Genomic DNA, 16437 nt, shown 5'->3' on the forward strand with positions numbered 1-16437 from the left:
TGAGGGGCTTTTTCTCTTTGGGTCAGTTATGGACATTTCTGGTTGCTGACCTCTCTAGCACCCAGGCTGGGATATCAAAGAGGCAAGAAAAGAACTCCCGGGACTCATGGCTGGGTTGTTCCTCGAGTCTCTGTGTCCTTGGGCAGTTGGTCTGCCTTACCCCACCTTTCGGAATCTTCTGGTAGGCTTCTGGTATTTGCATCTGCACAGAGGAAGTCCAGACCGGAAGGGTCTTGACTCCTGTCAAGGCCCCAACTTCCATGCAGGGCTCCGACCCCCCTGCAGTGTCGGCCCCAGGCAGGACCCCCATCCCATGCTGCTACTCTGTGGGGAGGCCTGGAATAGCAGAGCGTCTCTGCCTTTCAAGACAATGAGGCAAAATCCACTCAGTAGGCTTTAGTTGTAGTTTTGAGTAAAGGAACCCTTTTTTCTTTTGGCCCTGGGCCTAGGCAGTGGCAACTTGAAGAGTCTCACGCTATACCAACTGAGCTAGCCAGGCCCCCAATGGGACATTTGGAATCGACTGATTTTATGGTAGACATTCTCGGTGACTGAGTTCTTGAAATCAGTCCAAGCATGCAGATCCTGAAACTGAATATTTGAACGAGGTTACTTCCGGGAGCTGGTAGTCTTAGTGTTTCCCAGCGAACTGGTCCATTCCATGGTGCCATTTCTCACACGTCTATATGAGAGGGAAAAACACCCTGGTAGAACCCCAGGGACTTTAAGGGCTCAGATGAGAACTGTTTGCCTACCCGGATCCACCCTTTCCATTCATTCCTTTGGCAAATATTCACTGAGCACTGACTATGTGCTAGGGACTGTCCTCCACATACTTGGAAATATTTTCCAGGGTATTTTCCAGATCACTCTCCTGAGGAAGGCTGTCGAGTCGTGTCCACTCAGCTCAGCGTGAGTCCTCATTTGGGCAGCTGCCAGGGCTTGTTCCAGCCCCAGTGTTCTCTCCCAAGCCCACCGTTGCATTCCTGCTGTATACGCAGTTTCCCAACCTTCAGCCTCCCGGGGAGTGACATCAGTGGCAGCGGCAGTGGGTGGGTGACTGCTGAGCCCCTGGGGAAGCTCCACATCTCAGTGTTTGTTTAAGCAGCTGCAGGTAACCCCTCTCTCCTTGCTGGCTGACAGTGACTCTGGAACAGACCTTCAGCATTTGCACTGATTGCCAAAGATGAATTACCATCTGCTTTGGCTTTAAATTAACTGGGGCAGTCCTAACCCACAGAGAATGGGAAGCTAGGAAAATGGAATTGATTCTGAGCTTATTTCCATTTTGAAAGGCAGGAAAAAGTCGTGGGGCTGAAGCAGGGACGGGAGTGTTGTGTTCTCTGAAATGAGAAGTAAAAGGAAGGAATGGTCATAAGACTGAGGGTTTGGGTGAGAAATAAAAGTTCTTAGAAGTGTCACCTTTGTGAACAAAATACAGGTTAAGGCATAAACACCCTAAATTTCCTTGTTTGGCAGGTGCTATCCAAATGTTTCAGGAGGTATTTTAATATTAGTGAGTTCTGTTCTCTGCCTGTATGTGTACACACAATGCTGACTTCCAAGGTATGAGATTGAAAACTGGCTTGATGCCTTCAAGCTCACTGTGGCTAAAATTGAACTCACCCATCGCTGACTACAAATCTGCCCTCTGCCCGCATTCCCGAGCTCAGTGACTGGGTGGTCCGTTCAGTCTGCTGGCCAGGACCGATTGATGCCTAAAACTTCATTGACTCCTCTAATTCTCTCCCCATTCACAGCAAAGCTATCACCACTATTTTCTGATTTTTTGTTCTCAACAGCTCTATAGACATTGAGGAAGAGGGTGGGAAAGCAGCTGCTGGCATTCGGGAACTGGCCTCAAGTTTATTACAAGCTAGTTTGGGCCATCGTCGCTCTGTTGGATACAACAGTCTCACAGAACATCAAACAATGTCGGTCTAAGACCATGACAAAGCAAGAAAAAAAAGAAATCGCTGAAACCCACAAAATCCCAAACCTCCCTTTTCACTAAAAGGAGTAACTATTTCTGCTTTACCAGTCACAGCTTTGTGTCTGCTCTGGTCTGCCTTCCCTACAGATGAACTGTTGAGATCTCAGTCATAGAATTGTCCCCACTTTCTGATGGCGTCCAGTCTAGAGAGTGGAGTCCCACTTTCTTAGACTCTCCCCCAAGCCACCCAAGCAAAGCCCAAACCCTGTGATAGGGTCTTTCTAATACTGTCTTAGTGAGAGTGTTGTGTGTTCTCTCTTGCCGGGATGAGTAGTAAGTCCAACTGGTTCAGCTACACACGTGTTCCTGGTGGATTTGGGCTGGAGAGTACTGACACACTGTCTTCTCTCCATTTGTTGAATCTTGTTTTCATCACCGGCCTATAAAGCTACAACAACAACGTCATGGCTGTGTTTCCAGGTTCCAGGGTTCTTCCTCTCTGTCTCCTCTTTCTTGCTGCTATGAGATATTTCCTTCCCACCCACACCAGCACAATACGTGAGACTTTCTGTTGATCAAAAACGGGACATAGAATATGACATATTGACAACATCAACTCCTAACTATAACGCACTCAGATGAACACTGATATCACTTCTGTGGTATTCTTACCAAAAACAATAATTTCAGTCCAATCCTGAAAACATGCCAGGTGAGTCCAGACTGAGGGTGGTTCTCCAAAATAATGGATATCAGTACAGTTCAAAAGTGTCAATGTCATGAAAGACAAGTGTTATGAGTTAAATTGTGTCCCCCTCAAAATATATGTTTAAGTCCTAACCTCCAGTACCTCAGAATGTGATTTTATTTTGAAATGGGGTCATGGGAGATGTAATTGGTTAAAATGAGGTCAAACTTGTCACAAAAAGACAAATACTGTTTGATTCTACTTATATGAGGATCTAAAGTAGTCAAATTCATAGACACAGAAGACAGAATGGTAGTCCCCAGGGGGCCATGTGGAGGGGGCAAAGGGGAGTTGTTGTTTGATGGGTATAGAGTTTCAGATTTGCAAGATGAAAAAGTTCTGGAGATCTGTTTCACAATAATGTGAAAATACTTAGCACTACAAACTGAACACTTAAAAATGGTTAAGATGATAAATTTTATGTGTTTTTTTACCACAATAAAATGTATATTTAAAAAATAAAAGATGAGATTATAATCCAGTAAGAAGGCAGCCATAGGAAGGCAGAGACACATGGTTCTCTCTCTCATTTCTGGAGGGTAGAAGCCCCAAATCAAGGTGATATCAGGGCCATCAGCCTCCACTCCAGCCTCATTTCCCGCCACTGCCAGCCCTACTGTGACAGAGATGGTTGTTGACCAACACAGATTAGTGCTTTTTTCCAGACTGTAGAGTTGTTCTGGGAAATGACTCTCAGCTGGGGACCATATTGCTCAGTGCATCTGAATGGGACCGTGTAACTAGTTCTGGCCTGTGAAATGTCAGGGAGAATCATGTGTGACACTTCAGTGCAGAGGTAGCTAATACCATAATTTCTTCCTCCAGCCTGCTGACTAGGTGTCCCTTGAAGCCACAAAATAAATCAAACTGGGGCCCTGAGTCACCATGTGGAGGAAAGCCACCTCCATGTGGAGGGTCACCAGAACATGAACTTCTGCACTGGACTTCGCACTCATGAGAAATAAACTTTGTGTTCAGGCACAGAGATTTGGGGTTGTTTGTTACAGTAGCACAACCTAGTGCACCTCAATACCCACTACGATCCAATATTCTAATCCCCCATCTGTTCTCTCAATTTATCAAGCTCTTTCCCTTGGCCTGCTCTTGCAATCTCTGCTCTCCTTACTTAGAATACCTCCTCCTTTTCTACCCGATAAATGGCTAAGAGTCAAATTTCAAACAAGTGCAACTTATTCTGAGTCCCTCTCTGACTTCTCCAGGCTGTTTGCTACTCCCTCTTTCCCACCCTCCTGCCAAGGTATGGTGCCTTGGGCCATAGCCCTTGTCAAATCACGTTGACATAGTTATCTTCTTAAAAGAATGTGAGCGCTTTGTACGCAGGCACTGGATCTTATTTAGGTTCAAAGCATCTAAAGGAATGCTTGGCATACAGCAATCTCTCAGTACATGAATTTCGGGTTAGTCCAAGTGAGTTGGGGGTGCGAGGGTTCTCTGATCACATCCCCCAGTCAGCTGCCTGTGGGCTCTGGTTATTCTGAACCGGATTAGAGGGCTTGAGTCACTGTAAGTCTGTCCCGGTGGAGCTGGGCTACTCTTGAAATCAGCGAAGCACTTAAAGGAAATGCACATAATAAAGAAGAGGACCCTTAGAATTTGCCTTTTGCTATTCACCAAAGGTGAGAAGAAAAGAAAGCTCTCTCATTTGCAGAATGTGTGTTTTTAATAGCTGCGGACGAGGTCGAATATGTGCTTAGCTTGGAAAACATTGGAAATTTGGATTTCCCCCAGAGTTCAGCCGGAGATGTTCTTTGAGTTCCTTTGCATTTCTGTCAAATTTGGTTTCTTTTTTTTATTTGAGAGGACAACAGGGGAATAAAAAAAAGCAAGATCAAATGGTGAGATGGGAAGTGCTTTAATAGGAATGTTTTATTGTCTCTGCCCGAGTTTCTAACATAGCCTATAAAGTGAAAGCCCTGCTTTAATAAAAATGGAATGCTGTTGGTTACACGAAGTCCTGTCCCTCATCCTGCAGGTCCACCGAAGCAGGTGCCCCTCACTCCTTGGGGCCGCTGATGAGGGCCGTGGTGGAGTAGGTGCAGGGGCTGAGCAGGGCCATGATGGTATAGTGGCGGTGGCCAGACTCGTTGGCTGTGAACACCACCTAGGAGGGAACACAGACCGGATTGCTTTTCAGCAGAGCCTCCAAATGTGAGTCACAGACAGACCACTCCAAGTCCAAAGACATTAGTTTTACTTTCTTATTTTGTTTTCTGGAGCAGTGTGAGCAAAAGGCAAAACTCCAAATATGCTGGCCAGCTAAGCCGCTGGAGCCTTGCGCAGCCCTTTCCACCAGATTCTTTACTCCCACCTGTATGATCAGGTCTCTCTCTTTTTTTGGGAGATTCACACTAAAAATCAGGGTGGCCCTAACCTGACCGAGGGAAATCACAGAGCTCCTAATTGCTCATGTAATTAGTTGATCTTTAACGCTGACCGACATGTCTGGATTCTATTTCCACGGCAGCCATCTGTTTAACACGACTTAAGGAATTATTACAGACAAGGAGATTGGACCCATGGATAACTTTGAGGTTCCCACTACCTCACAGGCAGAGGAATAGAGTGTGAAACAAGGGTTACAAATGTGGCTTTATTTTTATTATTATTTTTTCTAGCGTGACTTCTCACAGGAAGAAAGCTGAGGCACACCTTGAGGCTAAACCCAGCCCGGGCCCTGGTGGTAAATATTACTGCTCTTCCCCTTACTGGCCCCGTGACCTTGGCAAGTTATTTAACTTCCCTGTGCCTTACTTTCTTCACCTGTAAAATAAGGATAATAATAGGAATGGCTCCAAGGGGTTGTTTACAAAGATTACATAGGTTAAATATAGAAAACAGTGGTAGTATATGCTTGAGAACTGTTATCTATTGTGTTGCTATTATTATTATGAATTTACAGTCTCTGTATGCATTGTCCGAAATCACTTATCCAAACCTCTGGAAGCCAGATGTGTTTTGGAATGAAAAAATTGTCAGATTTTAGAGAAGTAAAATGATGCACTTATTTTTTGCTGTGTAACACCCTAAGTGGGGTCTGGAGGGTTGCCTAATAATCCAACATATTAATATTTCTTCAGCAGACAATAGGATTCAGTGGAAGGAATGAAATCTCTAAAGAGCGTCTTGTAAGTTCAGGTCATGTTACTAAATGAGTTATCATCAAAGAGAGAAAAAGTTTGCTTTTCAGAGTTTTGTGGATTTTTGATTGTAGAAATGGGAAAGGGAAGCTGTGCTAGTACAGTACGTTCCTTCCGACTTTTCCAAGGGGTGCAAAGTGCAAACGGTGCATTTTCTGGGATTGAAAACAAACAAAAAATTAAAAACAACACAAGCATCCATCCACTCACCTCTGCCTATTCATGGAAAGGGGAAAAGCCAAGTGACTTCCAGTAGGATTTGGTGTCTAATTCTACTTGTATATTCCTTCTACAAGTCTTTCATCTGTTGTGAGCCCATGGAGCTCCCCAGATTCACTGGTTTTCCTAGAAGGTGCAAAAGTCCACGTTAAGTTAGGCATTGAGGGAATAAATGCCATTTTGAGGTGACACCACACACACACACACACACACACACATGCACACACATAAGTGCAGTTTGTGTATGTGATTATATATATGTGTGTATATATATATATATTTTTTTTTTCTCAACTAGGTCAGGACAGGGAAAATTCTAGTAACTGTAAAATTAACTGACAGGAAATTTGTCAGGAATATTTCAAAACGCTCATTGTAGATTTTTTCTCTTGTGAGGTTTCACTTCAAAAAAGTCATTACGCATAAATACACTACCTTGTGTCATAAATACGCTACCATGTGTAAAATAGATAGCTGGTGGGAACCTGCTGTATAGCACAGGGAGCTCAGCTCGGTGCTCTGTGGTGACCTAGATGCTGGGATGGGGGGTGGGAGGGAGGTCCAAGAGGCAGGCGATATATATATACGTATAGCTGGTTCACTTCATTGTACAGCAGAAACTAACACAACATTGTAAACCAATTTTACTCCAATAAAACAAAAGAAAAAAAAAAGAACCACACTGACGTTTTCTAGAGAGGTACACTTCTAACGTGGGATCCTTCATTGCATTCATTATCATCTATTTACACTCCTGTAAACTGATGCTCCCAGAGTAACCAAACTTTAAAGCATTAATATAAACACGATACCTCTTTTAATTGCAATAGACACATTCTTAAGTCATTCAATCCAACAGGACCCATTACTAATAAACAAAAAACACATTTTTGGCCGCTTCCCCGTACAGTACAAAGTAAGGAGGAAAGTAAACAGCTTCCCCAGCAAGGGGCCTTGTCCCCTCAGTGTTTTGAGGGGGAAATTGTAGATGAAAACCCTGGTTCCAGGCCAATGGCAGGAGATAGAGGAACATCTAGAAACTCAGGGAAGCGTTTGAACTGGGCTAACTTGGGGCTTGTGGGTGAGGCGTGGGAAGGTCAAAGAAGCTCTAACCACCATGGTGGGGGAGGAGGGACAGCCCAGGCCACTCAGGAAGGCAGTTACTGAAGCTGTGACTTCCCTGGGGCCCACCTGGCACCCAGGTAGCCTGCAGCAGAACCAGCCTGACTGATGGGTCCATAGTCCCCAGGGAACCACCAAGGGCAGATTGAGCTGACTACCGCTAATTTGGAGGACTTAAATGATGTGCAGTTTCAGGAAAATTTGTTTTTATTAACTTGTTGGATAATTTGATGTGATGGGATTTTGTTCATACGTAGAAAACTGAGAGGAGTTCTTGCTGTCAGTTGAAAAGACTGTTTGACGTTTTATTGCAATGGGTTTCCTTTCCCGAAAGCTAAAAATCTTTTCAACGTACTTCTGTGTCTACATGTTCCAATTTAGGTTTTAGCAGACTAATTGCCAGAGAGTTAACATTAAAAAAAATAATAATAAGTCATTACGATTCAGGGTTGGTGTTTGGGCGAAGGTTCGTAACTACCCCTGGAAGTGGCCATAAGCTTCTCTGACTGCGGTTCCCTTGGGGAACCTGGGGGCCTCACTTCTCTCCCCTGTTGTGTGAGGGTATCTTCCAGAGGCGGTATCATCTGTACACATGATGGGAACCCCAAAATACAAGGAGAAACCTATATCTGACTTTTTCATTGTTTATATGATTAAGCTCCTTGGTAACTCTTTGCCGTCAACAAATACTAGGTAACTCCTTTTTGTTTTTAAACTAGGCAATTTCTGTTTCCATGTAAGTACCTGCTCAATGGCTGGTGTTAGAAATCACTCTCCATTAGACAGCAAAAACTAAGACAGGTAAAAATGGAAGTTGTCTTTATTGACGCTGTTCGTTAGCCTCCCACCTTTCTTCCTTGCCAGGAAGAAAATATTGGGTTTCCCTTTTTTGTCTTATCATCAGAAAAAAAATTCCCACAAACATCTGAATGTTGTGGTTTTTTTTTTCCTTTTTATTTATTTATTTATTTATTTTCATCTGAATGTTTTTGGCATCCGTTCTGTCTCATGCTTAGAATATTCTCTTAACTTGGCATTTCCACAGTGTTCTTGGCATCTTATAGAAACATAAGTGAACTAACAAATAAAAACTGAGTGGAAACCACACTAAAGAAAATGACCTTCCCAATGATGGATGACGAATCATCATGTGTAAAAAAAAAAAAAAGAAAAAATTCTATTTCAAGAATCATCATGTGATTCTTGGGATTCATTGAAAACCCACAGAAACTCTCTTCTCAGGGGACAGAAACACTTAGCAGTATCGCTTGGTACTGAGTGTTTCTTCGTTGTTCATTCTTTTAGTTGGTTGGTTTAGATTTTACTAATGTGCATGTTCTCTGAAACTCTTGCTAGTGGAGGTGGAAGAACTCTGTGAAAGTTACAGAGCATCTGGTGAAGGTGAGAAGTCATTTGGGCTCCCAGCGGTGGGGCATGGTGACGCTGATCTGTGGCTGTGCTTGCTATCACGTGTCTTTCTCTTCTGTGTCTTTTCTTATGGAGCTCGATAGCCCCAGCCTCACAGAGTAGATGCTCCACCAGGGTTTGCTAGACAACAGCCCTGGACTCTGGATGATCCAGATACACTACAGACAGTCACCTCCTCCATGCAGCCCCTCGATTCCATTCCTTTCATTAATAAATCAACACAAATTCTACATCTTTCCTAACATTCCAAGACAAGGAGTGTTAGGCAAGGGCATCAAGGAATCTGGAATTCCTGAAATTATATACACGTTTTTGTATGTGTGTATGTGTGTATTTTTCTGGGCATGGAGTTCATAGTTTTCATCACCCTTTTCATGTGGTTCAGGACCCCAAAATGTGGTGAAGTGTAGGGGGGAGTAGGAAGCTGCCCGGAATGCTGTTCAGGATCCTGGTCACTTGCAGCTGAACAAGGCAAGAGGGCATCCTTCTCAGAATCCACCTTCCCTCTGCCCACATTTTCAGTTTACTTGGTGGACCTTTAGTGAATGATGTTGTTAGGGACCCTTTGACCGAAACCGCCCGCCTTGGCCAGGTACGACAATAACTGCTTGCATGAGTTGTCTCACAACAGGAGGTCCCGATAAGGAACACGGCACTGCCTCAGAAAACTAATCGGGAGAACCCGAGAGGGGCCAAAAGGAGGGAGGAGAAGCCAGCCCATAGGTCCTGCCGACCGCCCAGAAACCCTCGAGCTAGAATCCATCTTGGCAGAGAGATGTGCCTGCCACCAGGAAGGATCCTGAGTCAGACCAAATATGGGCACAAGCAAGATGATTGGCCAGAGACAGCCGGAAACTAACCCCATCACCATAAGCCCTGAGACTGCGAGCCACGTGGCAGAGCAGTGCTCCTGGGTTCCCTTACCCTGCTGCTCTCTGCCCGGGTGCCCCTTCCCGGTAAAGTCTCCTCGGACAATTCATTTCCGAGTGTTAGATGAGAGCCCACTCTCGGGCCCTGGAAGGGGCCCCCCTTCTGGTAACAATGTGAGCCCCTCTCTCTAACAAGTGGCGGGGGAATGGGAAGGTATAACCAAGTCCTCCATCTGGGTTCCCCGGGCAGCTCACCCCGAGGCAAACGGCTCCCAGGTCTCGTCAGCAGCCTTTTTGAACACTTGCACGCCCACATTCACAGCAGGAATGCCCTGGACCACATCTAGGACTTTGACCATCAGAGGACACTTGGATTCACCAGAGCCCTGGGCAGAGAGAAAACAAGTGACAAGTCAACAAAGTTGGTCAAAGTGACAGGATGCGTCCTTTGTGACCTTCGATTTGGAGCGAGGCAGAAAGGACACGCGAATCCCATTTCCAGCTACGGAAGTGTTGATGGTTAATGAGCTTCCCTCACTCAGTGTAGCAAAGACGTGATTGTCTCCGAAGAAGGAATGGTTTCTGCCTCTGGACATGCTGTGCTCCAGCGGGGGGCGTGTATAATGAACTTGAAGGGAGCAAATAGGCCCTCTGAGAACAGTTGCTTCAGTAAGCCTCGTCATCTGAGTGGAATTACTGCAAAGATGTACTGTGCCATGGGACTAAATAGTTTTTCCTGAGAGCATTTTACTCAGTTGTTGCTGTAGTGATTCCCTCTTACTAGTCGCTGTAAAATAATGTCAGATGATTTCATGACCCTTTTTAGAGTTTTAGTTAATTCTCCTAGGGGATTTAAGAATTTTTTTTCTTTTTCTTTTTGGCTGTACTGCATAGCTTGGGGGATCTTAGTTCCCCAACCAGGGGTCAACCCGGGGCCCGCAGCAGTGAAAGGGCTGGGGCCTAACCACTGGGCCACCAGGGAATTCTCAGGATTTAAGAGTTAGATATCTGACTAGAAGGTTGTCTGCCAAGCCTTTCAGAGGTTAATCACTACATACTTTTTGATTAGCTAAAGGGAAATCAACTTTACCAAATGTCAAGCTTCTGAAAACTCAATAGTAACAGCTTCTGGAATATCGGATCTTTATTTCTACCATTTATCTGAGGAAATTGAGGTACCACTGCAAAGCCATAAAGGAGAGCGCCCAGGATCCAAGCCCCAGTTCAGTGAGCTCTGCAGAATTTCATTGTTTTTGAAGTTTGAATCAATGATGTTTAAAAATAGATGCTGGGTGCCCTGGCCCTACTAACAAAAGCTGGTTGGCAAAGCAGGAAGGAGTCCCTTCTACTTCGTCCACAGGAGACACATGAAAGGATTTCAAAGAGTCGAACACTCACCACAGGGCTAACCTCAGACACAAATACCAGTCCAGCGAGGCAAAGGAGGAACAGACGGGAAGAAGCCATTCTGCCGAGGACTGGTGGGTCTCTGAGAAGGGCTGCTCCCAGCTTCGGGCTTTTATACTCACTTCTCCCCAGCCAGCCTCCTGAGCCCTGCCAACCTGACTCCAAACCTGTTGATTCTGACTACTGACTTAGTCAACAAAGGGAGAATAAGTAACCCACACAAATATGAAACTTGCCTAGACAGATTAGAGCGTCAGAACATTAGCTCTATGAAATATTCTTAACAGGTCATTTGACCAGCTAGATCACCAAAACAAAACAATCAAAACCAACAAAAATACCCTCCTCCATGCATGGCTGGATGCAGCAACATTCTTGGAGATTTTATTCCTCCCTACCTATTATTTCTATGCATGTTTTCCATTTTCTATACATTTTATCATTCATTTTAAACGATAGATGCAAACTGTAATAACTTATTTCACATGGAATGACATTTGGCTACACAGGCTTAAATATAGTGCACCAGAAAGCAACATTGCACTCGAGCTATATCCCATGAGTCAACGAGGAGAAACCTTTGGCAGTGCTTACATTTGAAAAACCTATGTTTCAGTCAAACTAAGTCATTTGGAAGCTTAACTTAGCAATTTCTCCATGATTTTTGTGTTCTTCTGAGACAAGGTTCTCGACCCAAGGAATAATGACACATTTCAAACTGGCATCCACGAGCCTGAAATACAAAGAACCAGATATTGTTTATGGCCTCTCCTGCACTGAATGTGCAGAAACAAGGCTACCCAGCTGGCTTTTGTCAGAATCAAAGTTTCTGGAAGGAAGTAGAAATGGCTGTGAGAATTAGAAGCCATGGTTGACAAAAGGTTCTCTTTCTCCTGACCAGTTTACAAGTCCAGCAATTATAATCATTTGATGATTCATTGATCAAGTACCAGCTCTTGTGTGTATGTGTGTGCACATAAGTGCATGTGGCTTTGTTATGGGTTAAGACAGGTTTTGTCCTGATAAAGACGTATATGTAGAAGATGCAAAGAAGATAGACAAAAATTTTGGACAATCACATGTCAAGGGTGAGTCCAGTTTGGAGCACAGAGAGTTGGGGGAGCATTCCTTTAGGTGACAGCTTGGAAGAAACTGGACAAGAGGTGGTGAAGGATAAGAGCTTTCAGGGAGTAGTGTAAGGGACAGGAAGACATTCCAGGAATACGGAAATGTGCAGGGGAGGAAACTGACCACAGAAAAACAACAAAGGAGCAAATCCAGTTCAGAGCATAGCTAGGAATGGTATCTCATAGCCTTAGAGTCTGACTCTGAAGTAGCACTGGAAAGAGTTTTGAATTTGAAGTTCGATGACCTGAGTCCTAATTCTCTTGCCCGGTTTCCAGGGTGACCTTCTGTGAATTATGTAATATCTCAGATACCCAGCTCATGCATTTGTAAAATGGAAATACGTACTTTTCTACTTCAAAGAACTATTCTAATAACTTTTTACATGAGATAATACAAAAGCGCTTGATAACCTGTAAGCCACTATTCTGGTATAAAGTATAATTATAATTTAGTTCAACATCTCTGCTAAGGAGAAAATCCTTTCTCATCTCTTTCATATATTGTCATCTACTATTCTCTGGACTATTTCCCAATGCTCAGAGCTTGGGTGGAGAGTCTGTTTTCTGACTGTGAATTCTAAACATTCGAACGTGCTCTCATGTCCCAAGTCAATCTTCCATCTATGCATCTTTGCTCTACTTTCTGTTAAAACCAAGAAATGTGTCCCATGGACATCATGACCTGGCAACCCTGGGCTGCCACCAGCCCATAGACATGTTATGTTTGGCCTGAGGAATCTGTCTTTAAAGTTTTTTTGAAATAGTTGTTAAAATTAAAAATTGAGACATATTGCATGAAAATGTGATTTCTGGCTTCTCTTGAGAAAGCAGAAAAGAAGGTAGCATTAGGCCTATTCTCACATGTGACGGTAATCTTCAGGCTGTCATTCTCAGACATCACAACAACCAGGCCTCTCCTTCCACTCTGAGGCCAGGTAGCATCTCTAGTGGCACTCTCACGCTTGAGCTCGTTTCTCTCCTTATACATGTCTTGTTTCTCTCATCTATGTTCCTGCCTGGCCGCCTGGAAATTTGAGTTTGAAATTGCGGGTCTCCTGACAGCCATTTGAGTGATGAGTGACAGCTTATTTCCTATTTGCCAAATAGACATTCCAACTTCTTTGAATGATTCCTTTTCAGACACGTTTCCCAGAGTCCTTATCACCCAGAACTTCCTCCTCTGATACACTCCCATCGGTGGTCAGTGCTTCTTTTCAAATGTGATGCTGTGAACTGGATACGTGCTCCAGGTAGAATCAGGCCAGTACACGGGACTTTGAGACAGTAACCTTCTTTGGAAGACGCTCTACTGCAAATGATGCATCCTGAACGCATTTGTAACCGTAATAGCTGCGACCACGTTCCCCGCAACATAACACTACCCGTCATGACCTCTTGGTCGCAATGATCAAAAATCAGCATATATTATCCATCATCTCTGCTTTTTTCATTTATGAATCTTATTTTCAACTTTACTGAGGTATAATTGACAAACGAAATTTTAAGATATTTAAAGTGTGTACACTTTTTTTTTTAAAGTGTGATATATGTATACATTGTGAAAGGATTCCCACCATCTAGTTAATGAACACACCCATCACTTCACATATTTATCTTTTCTTTTTTCAGTGAGAACATTTAAGTTCTACTCTCTTAGCAGACTTCAATTATATAAGACAGTGTTATCAACTATAGTCACCATGTTTTACGTTAGGTCTTCAGACCTTATTTATCTTATAGCTGTGAGTTTGTACTCTTTTACCAAACTCTCCTATTTCTTCCACCCCTCAGCCCCTGGCAACCACTTTTTATTCTCTGTTTCTATGAGTTTAACTTTTTTAGATTCTACATATGAGTGAGGTCATACAATATTTGTCTTTCTCTGTCTGGCTTATCTCACTTAACATCATGCCCTCGAGGTCCATCCATGTTGTTGTAAATGGCAGGATTCCCTTCTTTCTCATGGCTGAATAATAGTCCATTGTGTACATACATACCACAGATTCTTTATCCATTCACCCCTAGACAGAGACTGAGGCTGTTTCCATATCTAGGCTGTTGTGAATAATGCTGAACACGGGAGTGCAGGTATCTCTTCGAGATCCATTTCTCATGTCCTTTGGATTTATAGCCAGAATTGGGATTGCTGGATTGTACGCTAGGTCTATGTTAAATTTTTTGAGGAAACTCCATACTGTTTCCATAGTTGCTGTACCAATTTACATTCCATCCGCAGTGCGACAGTGCACAAAGATTCCCTTTTCTTTACATCCTTGCAAGCATTTATTATCTCTTTTCTTCTTTATGATAGCCATTCTAACAGGTGTGAGGTGATATCTTCCCGCAGTTACCATTTATGAATTTTCACCTAAATACAGGAACTTATATTTATGCCTGATCTATCTCCTCATGTTAGTTACACCCCCACTCCATCCATTTACACCCCCTAATAGTAGATTCCGTTATTCACTGCAGTAGCACACCCTCCAAGCCTCATGCCCTTGGCCACTTTGACTTGCTTGTCTTCTGAACTATCATTGACCTGGAAATCATTAGCAGAATTTGAACTTGAACAAGATAAGGAGGTAGAGGGAAAGTGAGAGTACAGGGAGCATCCCGAATCTGATTGTGGGATCATCAATAACTTACAGAGATAGAGATGATTTTTAATATAAAAAGAAGAGAAAATTCTGCCAGAGACCTGAAGAGCAAATGTAGATAAATGTGAAGTAAAAGTAAGAGAGCCTCAGGAGAAGAAGCTTATGGTGCTTTAGGTGAGAGAAGAGCAAAGCTGAGGAGGAAGGAAGAAATGAAGAGAGTGGGAATGCATTCTTGATCAAAGGAATGCTGGTATGGAACAAATGGCAGTGACAAATACAAGAAAAGTCCAATGTTTCTTACCTGACAAGCAATTTGTGATGAAAGAGGGTTATAAGGATAAACATAAACTCCCAAAGATAAGAGGGCCTGCCTTTCCGTGTTTATCTGAGTTTGTGAAAGCTCTTTTAGAAAGATGGTTACATGAGGTCCACCAAGAGGGATGAATTAAGGTCAAGGGTCACCACATTCCTGGAGCCTTAAGTGGTTGCTGTAGAAACAGTGTTCTGTAGGGCGGATATCAACAGCAGTAGGATCAAGCGCCAGAAAACAAAGGTGCAGTAGTGAAACATTTCTGCTATAAATGTATGTCTTTTCTTAGCCATGTACTGTTTTTCTTCACATTCTGAGCATGGGGCTGAAGCCTAGATGTTTAGCTGAGGTAAAAAAGAGACAAATTTGATGATGCTATTCCTCCTTTTACTACAGAAATATGTGGTAGTTAACGAACAGCTCAGGACTGCTCTCTGTTGAAGGTTCTTCTGCCGTCTCCCTTCTAAGGGACAAGTTTATCTATTAATTTTTTAAAATATCATAGATAAATTCTTTCTTCTTCATTTATTTTCTGAGGGTGCATGTCAACTGCTAGCCAGTGATCTGTTGACCCTGAAATGCCCACTAATATTCTTGTGAGTAAGCTGATTAGCCAGAGTGGAGAGTTGGTTGACCAGGAGTTTGGACTGGGTCTCATGAAGGAGGGGGATGGGTAGACAGTGTTTTGGGGCCCTGGATCTTTGCAGGCTGAAGAATTCAATTTCGTCAGCTCCCCTTGAGGTGACTAAGCCCTGAGGATTCCATTAATAGTAAGATAATCGTAAAAGCTTCATTTTAAAACCATAATACCAATTTAATTAATAGTCAGATGGTTGCTGAGTAAGCAAGGAATTAGAGCAAAGGGACTTGACTAATTTTTTGAGACTATTCCTACGGGAGAGCCTAGAAAATTTCCTTACTTCACAACAGACTACACTTTTCTTGTGCTCGGAATGCTTGTTTCTGTCTTATCTAGTGTGTCTTTCCTCCGGGGATGGCTGAATAAATATGGAAAAAACCTTTTCCTTTGTTTCCCATTCTTTCATTGCCCATGCAGGCAACCATATAAATGGAATCATACAGTATGTAGCCTTTTGATTAACCTTTTGTAGCCTTCTTTGTGTTAATATAATTCTTTTTCTTCATCCATGTTGCTGCATGTTTCATTAATTTTCCTGTTAATTTATGAGTAGTACTCATTTGAATGGATATACCACAATGTGTTTATCCATTCAGCATTTGGTGGATACTTCAGTTGTTTCCAGTTTTTGATGATTATCTCATACTTTTTACATGTAAGAAACAATGTTCTTAAAAAGATGGAGGATGTATCTGAGAACTGTAGGTAGTATATATAGACTGGAATGAATTGCCTAAAGAACTTAGAAACTGTGATGTGAGAAACACATTATAAAACCAGCATGTAATGTAGAAAAGCAGAGACATGCCAAGTCATCTTAATAGGGATTCTTAACCTGGGGTCCACAAACTGTTGGTGTCTGTGGGTAAAATTCGG

The 16437-nt window shown here is 43.1% G+C and overlaps 1 protein-coding gene across 1 annotated transcript; it reads right to left on the bottom strand.

Annotated features, from left to right (window-relative positions):
* Nucleotides 1-4695: 4695 nt before the first annotated feature.
* On the bottom strand, nucleotides 4696-11014 carry TTR (transthyretin; the record flags this gene model as incomplete). The annotated part of the gene is given in 6 exon segments (XM_082852629.1): nucleotides 4696-4803; nucleotides 6050-6055; nucleotides 6059-6114; nucleotides 6117-6184; nucleotides 9733-9863; nucleotides 10876-11014. Coding segments are annotated over 6 exon segments (438 nt in total). The 5' UTR covers nucleotides 10945-11014.
* Between the last annotated feature and the right edge of the window lie 5423 nt (nucleotides 11015-16437).

Source organism: Leucopleurus acutus (assembly GCF_964270905.1).
Source record: "Leucopleurus acutus genome assembly, chromosome: 13".
NCBI classification, from domain to species: domain Eukaryota; kingdom Metazoa; phylum Chordata; class Mammalia; order Artiodactyla; family Delphinidae; genus Leucopleurus; species Leucopleurus acutus.